Here is a 6,352-nt window from a genome sequence, read left to right as displayed (position 1 = left end):
GACCACACCTCGGCCCTAATGACCCGCTCCAGCTTCAGCAGCACCTCTGAGTCCCCCACACAGAGCTTGGTAGGTATGGGGAGCACCAAAGGGGAGCCTCGGGGGCAGAGGTCTCAGAGGGTGGAGGGTCCAGGGGTTGAGCCCTCCCCTCTCTGTGTCCCTAGAGCGAGCGGGATGAGCTGATTGAGGACGGGGAAGGCAGCATCCGCAGCTCAGAAGAGGGCCCTGGCGACAGCGGTGAGTGGGACTGGGGACAAGGGGCAGGAATGGAGCACAGTGCGGGCCACTGCCTGCTGCCTCACACCCTTGCCCCACCCTTGCATCTCCAGTATTCACAGCCCCGGCCGAGAGCGAAGGGTCAGGACCAGAGAAGAGCCCTGGACAGCAGGTGAGGCTGGCAGTGAGCCCCCGGCAGGCCGGGTGGGAAGGGCATGTTCTCCTTGTCACTGACCCCTGGGTGGGTGACAGCGTGCTGAGTGGGAGTATCCCTGTTCCATCATTTATCCTCAGTCTACAGGGATGGGCAATGCCGGGGTGAGTAGGCCGAGGAGGCAGGTGTGTTGCCACTCCCACCACTGACCCAATGCCTACTGCGCCCACTCCTACTGCCCCAAGGGTGGGCAGTTCTAGGGTGCAGCAGGCAGAGGAGGATCCCGCTTCTCCGTCCCTGGCCCAGTCCCTTCAGGGGTGTGTGAGCACGGCAGATAGGACAGTCTTCACCTCCCCTGTCACTAACCCAGGAGCGCTGTGCCCCATCTCCTAGCCCCCAGGGTAGGCAAGGTCAGGGCAAGGGGAGAGTAGGTGGAATAAGAAAGGTGTCCCCCCCGCAATGACCCAGAGCTTTTCCACAGGCCCCCAGGCCCCTTCTACGGAAGGATATGGGGCCCATGTACTCCTACGTCGCGCTCTACAAGTTTCTGCCCCAGGAAAACAACGACCTGGCTTTGCAGTAAGTCCTCCAGCGGCCCAGTCCCCGCCCCGAGCAGCTGCCTGGCTCCAACCTCAGGGCTCTGTGCTCCCAGACCTTGGAACATGAGTGTGAGGGAGACCTTCAGGAACCTCCTCCTGGCACACTTGAGGCTACTGAGCCCAAAGAGGAGACAGAGGTGCCAGAGTCCAAGAGGGATTGGTGCTAATGTCACGTTTCCTGCCCCCTGCCCGGCCTCTGTCCTGAAGAGTGTCTGCCATACCTGTAGTCACTCAGGGTCCTCCAAGGGCATCGAGAACTCTCCCCCAGATGAGGGGGGCATGCAGGGGATCTGGGGGCCTAGGACTGTTGGGATGCAGAGTGGGAGGGTCCCTCCTGCCCCACGTGCTACCTCCGCTCTCATCCCAGGCCTGGAGACCGAATCATGCTGGTGGATGACTCTAACGAGGACTGGTGGAAGGTGACTTGGCAGGGTGGGGAGCGGAGGGTGAGGAGTGGTAGGTACATCACTAGCCCGCACCCTCAGAGAACACAGCCCCAAAGACCTCCTCTCCTTCCTCCACCGGCCCTAGCCAGGCCTAGGCCCACCCTAAGGTCCTACTCTCACTTTGCCCCTCCCCGCCCCAGCCTTGTCCCTCCACCCACCTTGTGCCCTTTCCAGCCCAGAAGCCACCCGACTAGGTGCTCAAATACAGAGAAGCCAAATCTGGAGGATGACAGCATTGGCTCTGAGTGGGCATTAGGTCTAGAGAAAGCAGTGGGGGTCAGGGGGTGGCACGAGCACTTATTGCCAGCCTCATCCCCAGGGCAAGATCGGCGACCGGGTTGGCTTCTTCCCAGCCAATTTTGTGCAGCGGGTGAGGCCAGGCGAGAACGTTTGGCGCTGCTGCCAACCCTTCTCCGGGAACAAGGAACAGGGCTACATGAGCCTCAAGGATAGCCAGGTGAGGGCCTGGGCCCTGCATGGCTGGAGAGGTGGGAGTGGGAGAGAGGCGGCAAGGGTGTTCGCGAGGGCCCTGGAGGAGGATGCTTGCAGCCTGGCAGCAGGAGGGAAGGCAGGCTAGAAGCAGTGGGACTGGGAAGTTCCCTGGTGGCCTAGTGATTAGGATTCTGGGCTTTCACTACCGTGGCCGGGTTCAATCCCTAGTCCAGGAACTGAAATTCCTGTTAAAAAAAAAAAAAAGCAGCAGTGGGACTGCGGGGCTCTCCTGTCCTCCCATCTGGGAACTGGGGCTGGCAGCTAACACAGGCAGAGGGCTGAGTTATGTTAGAGTCAGGGCAGGAACACTGGATTAGGAGTCTAGAGGCTTGGGTTTGAATGCTGGCTCTGCCTTTGGGTTCTTGTTAACCATGGTCAAGTCCTTTTCCCCCTATTACCTCCTCTGTGAAATGGTAGTTTGTCAGGGACATTAGACCAGCTGATCTCAAAGGTCAGACCCGAAGTGATGCTCTGTGTCTGCTAACTGCCTGGTCTTGCACCCTGTACTCTCATGGGATCTGCTCCCATCACCCGGGCTCCAACCACATCCGATGCTGGTCCCGTCATCCCCTGGGATGGACTGCCTGGGAGCCACCAGCAGGACTTGGGGCCAGGGATGCAGGCAGTGCCAAGCCTCAGCTTCATGTCTCTTCCGCTCAGATCTGTGTGGGCGTGGGCAGGAGCAAGGATGCTGATGGCTTCATCCGCGTCAGCAGCGGCAAGAAGCGGGGTCTGGTGCCAGCCAACGTCCTGACCGAGATCTGAGAAGAGCCGAGAGAACCCGGAAGCCACCCCTGCGTGTGCCTGGCCCTTGCTTCTGGCCCCAGGAGGGGAGCAGGCGTCTGCCCACACTCTCTCTCCCTCTGCCCTTCTCCTAGGGGCCAGTCACCATGGCTTGGGAGGCTTCTGCACTGAGGAGGGTTTTATTTCATGGGTCCTGGGGTGCCCTGAGGAGGCTGCTGCTCTGAGACTTGGAGGTGGGGAGGAGGAGAAAGTGGGAGGGGATGGGAAAGCTCCAGGTGGGGCCCCCTGGTGCCCATGGACTCCCAAAGCCCGTTGCCATGCTGAGTCCAGCCCTGAGAGGAAGTTCCTGGGGAGCTTCCCTGCTGCCTCTTCCAGAGACCTTCCCCTGCCCACAGCATCTTTGCCTGCCTGACAGCTCCCCTCTCCTCACAGAGCCTCTGCTTGGGTCTCTGTGTGTGTGACCCTGCAGCTGCCCCTTTGGAAGTGGGGCCTTGGGAAGGTGCCTTCCCGGGTCCCTTAGCCCCAGCTCTGGGTAGGGAGGGAATTCAGGGCTGCAGGAGGATCCTGGTCTCACCACCTCTGTCACTCCATCAATTCTCAGGAAAGTTCTGCAGTTATCTCTCTCATTACTTGAAACCTGGGTGGACAGAGGAGGGGAGGGCTGAGGTCTGGGGAAGCTGTGGTAAATCAGAGACTGTCCCCTCAAGTAGCACAGTCACCACAGAGCAGCCTCATCCTACCCTTGTGCACTGGGAAAGGACACCCAAGAGCGGCCTGAACACAGAAACCCGATTAAGAACAAAAGACTGGCCCACGCCTGCTCAAAATAACCCCCAGTTCACTGTCAGGACTCTAAAAGCTCAGTTCCTGTCCCAGTCCTCTCCAGGCCCACCCCAGGAACCCAACCTTCAGGGCTGACCCCGCAGTGACCCTCCCTCACCCCCTCTCTCCAGGCTCTGCAGGGGACAGGGCTGCCTTTGCAGGGGTCCCTTTTCTGGTTGCATCTGCTTCCTTGTCCAGGACACAGAGCCCTGGGATGAAGAGGGAGTGGGAGACAGACAAAGAATTCTGTTGGAGCACCAGGAGGGGAAGGGGGTAGGCATCCTGGGGGTGGGGTGGGGACACGCAAAGAGGGCCCCTCCCTTGCAGGTTGCTTTTCTCTGGTACCAACTTCCCTCTCCCCCCAAGCTCAGAGCCTCCTCTTGTGCCCTTGATCATGCCAGCCAATGCCACCCCCCATCCTAGGCACAGTCACACCCTCCCATGCAGTGGGAGGGACACATCCTCCTACCCACTGGCCCCTGCCCCACCTCTCCCTCGCAGAGCGGGGGTACTCAAACCACACTGCCCTGTTTGCTGCCATGAGGGCCCCCCCTCCAGCAATGTCCCAGGGGCGGGCCCAATGCCCACTGTATATGAGGCTGCATGAGGCGTCTGCTGGGGCATTGCTGAGCCCCCAGACTCCTAGTTAAATGTTTCTTGTCCTAAACTGTCTGCTCTATCTGTTTGGGCTAGAGGAAGGGAAGGGGGAAGGGGTCGGGGGGTGGTGGAGGTACGGAAAGGGGACAGCCTGAAGATCGGAGAATGCGTTCACCCCCGAGAGGAGGGTTATGGGGACAGCTGGCCCTGACAGTGAGGGTCCCCAAGCTTTCTCATTCCCTTCCACCCAAGCAGCCTGAGCCAGGCGGGATCTGAGGAAGTGGGGCAGGAGGTTTGGGGGACGCCGGAGAGAGAGAGGGTGGGGCTGCGGCGGGTTCGAGGCGCTCCTGCCTCGCGCAGGGGGCGGGCACACACCTCTGCATCTGGACGGTTCCTGCCCAGGCAGAGACGGCCTTGGAGACCAGCAGCCTCCGTACCCAGGGGCGGGGGCGGGGGGGCCCAATACCCACCCGAGATCAGCCTCGCCCCCGCAGCCCCCTAAACCCGAGGCAGATACGTTGGCGGCAAGGACAGCCGCGGACGGTGGGGCCCTGAGATGACTCATCGGGAGCCTGGCGCCAGGGACCCGCGGTGGCGCCCCGCCCCCAGCGGTGCCCGCCGCCCACCTGGTCCGGCTGAGCCGCCTCTTTCCCGTCCGCACGCCCGGCCGCGTCATCGCCCAAGCGAGCACGTCCTGTGCTATTTACGGGGAGCGCCGAGAGAGAGAGAGAGACTTCACTGGTGCTTCATCCAATGGCAGAAGGACACAGGAAGGTGAAATACTGTCCAGACCTGCTTGTTGAAATTAGTTAATGAAAAGACAGAACTGGGTGTTGAGAGAGGACTGAATCAAATGGAGAGGGTTAAGTCCAAAACACCATAATTTTCCTGAGGGGCGTGTGTGTGCGTGCACATGTGTGTGTGTGTGTGTGTGTGTGAGAGAGAGAGAGAGAGAGAGAGAGAGAGAGAAGGGGGAGGGAGAGGGAGGGGGGGGGGCTGCGGCGGTGCCAGGGCAACGCCGTGCTGCCCGGCTCTGCCTTCCAGCCCCCCCAAATCAAAGTAGGCCCCGTGGGGCCAGACTCTGGGTCCCCAACCGCTTTCTTTGGGCTGCTTCAGGGATGACTCTAGAGCTTGGGGGTGGTAGGGGGAGCAGAAGGAGGGTGACCCCCTTCCTAGGACCCCTGATGATGGGACTGGATAAAGGGGTCACAAACCCAGACCCCCTTCCTAGGACCCCTGATGATGGGACTGGATAAAGGGGTCACAAACCCAGTCCAGAGTCTTAAAAAGAAGGGAACTCACACAAACAGGCACCTGTTGTGCTGGGGAAACTATGCCAGGAACTTAATTTTATTTTATCCTCTGAGGACCCAGTGAGGAAAGTGGCGGTGTCCCCTTTTCACAGATGATGGAACTGAGACCCAGAGATATTAGGTGGTATACAAATTAACCAGCCCAACCTTTCCCCTTTTATACTTGGAGCAACTGAGGCCCAGAGCAGACTAGAAACTTGCCCACGGTCACCCAGCAAATTAACGGTCAAGCTGGTTTCAGAAATTCTATCTCTTGCCTCTCAGTTCAGCTGTTCCCCCACCTGACCCTGGGTCCCTCAGTGGCTTAAACCAGCACGATGGAAACAGAGACACCTTGAAATGCTGGGCTGGGGGCTCCAGGGATCAAGATCCTACTCCACTGGAGAGGGTCAGAGCCTTTCAGCCAAACCTTCTGCACACCTACTTGTGTCTGCACTGGCCAGCAGCTGGCCTGGACCCCTGCCTCCTCCCCAGCTCATCTGACGCACTGCTGAGCACAGCAGCTTCTTCCGGTGGTGGCTGGACCACTAACAGCATGCTCATAGCCTGGGGCTGGGAACAGCTGGTGCCCCCACTGTAGCCTCTGCCCTCCTCCATGCCCACTCTGGGGGTAGCAAGACCAGCAACACCATTGGCCTGGGGCAGAGGATGTCAAGCAACCTGTGGTGGTGCCAACCCACCATTTGGCTCTGTTGTCTGACCCACACGTGCCCTCCATCCCCCCACCTCAGTCTGAGCTTAAGCTGGCATGTATCCTGTGGGGATTAAGGTTTAGGGGAGACACAAAAAGAGGGGGAGTCTGGGGGCAAGAGACAAGAGACCTCAAAGGGCAGAGAGATGGATACGAGGCAGTGGGTGGGGAGACAGGTCCCCTCTGTGCAACCCCACCCATCTTGCTAGCACCACTCCCTTTGGCCCCTTCAGCCTTCTTTTTACCCCCCCCCCCCCTTCTTAACCCCCCCACCACCA

The 6,352-nt window shown here is 59.9% G+C and overlaps 1 protein-coding gene across 1 annotated transcript in view; it reads left to right on the top strand.

Moving 5' to 3' along the window:
- STAC2 (SH3 and cysteine rich domain 2) overlaps positions 1 to 2,672 on the top strand; it is a 15,022-nt gene extending 12,350 nt beyond the window's left edge. Inside the window, exons 5-11 of the mRNA XM_007465153.1 lie at positions 1 to 69; positions 165 to 235; positions 319 to 388; positions 852 to 949; positions 1,337 to 1,388; positions 1,735 to 1,872; positions 2,568 to 2,672. The exon at positions 1 to 69 is cut by the window's left edge and continues 65 nt beyond it. Coding sequence (XP_007465215.1) covers positions 1 to 69; positions 165 to 235; positions 319 to 388; positions 852 to 949; positions 1,337 to 1,388; positions 1,735 to 1,872; positions 2,568 to 2,672 — 603 coding nt within the window. The remainder of the gene's footprint in view (positions 70 to 164; positions 236 to 318; positions 389 to 851; positions 950 to 1,336; positions 1,389 to 1,734; positions 1,873 to 2,567) is intronic.
- Positions 2,673 to 6,352: the final 3,680 nt, after the last annotated feature.

The sequence above is a fragment of the Lipotes vexillifer genome, unplaced genomic scaffold, assembly GCF_000442215.2.
Source record: "Lipotes vexillifer unplaced genomic scaffold, Lipotes_vexillifer_v1.1 scaffold591, whole genome shotgun sequence".
Taxonomy (NCBI): domain Eukaryota; kingdom Metazoa; phylum Chordata; class Mammalia; order Artiodactyla; family Lipotidae; genus Lipotes; species Lipotes vexillifer.
The sequence above is the reverse complement of the archived record's forward strand: the minus strand, read 5'-3'. Positions and strand labels throughout refer to the sequence as shown.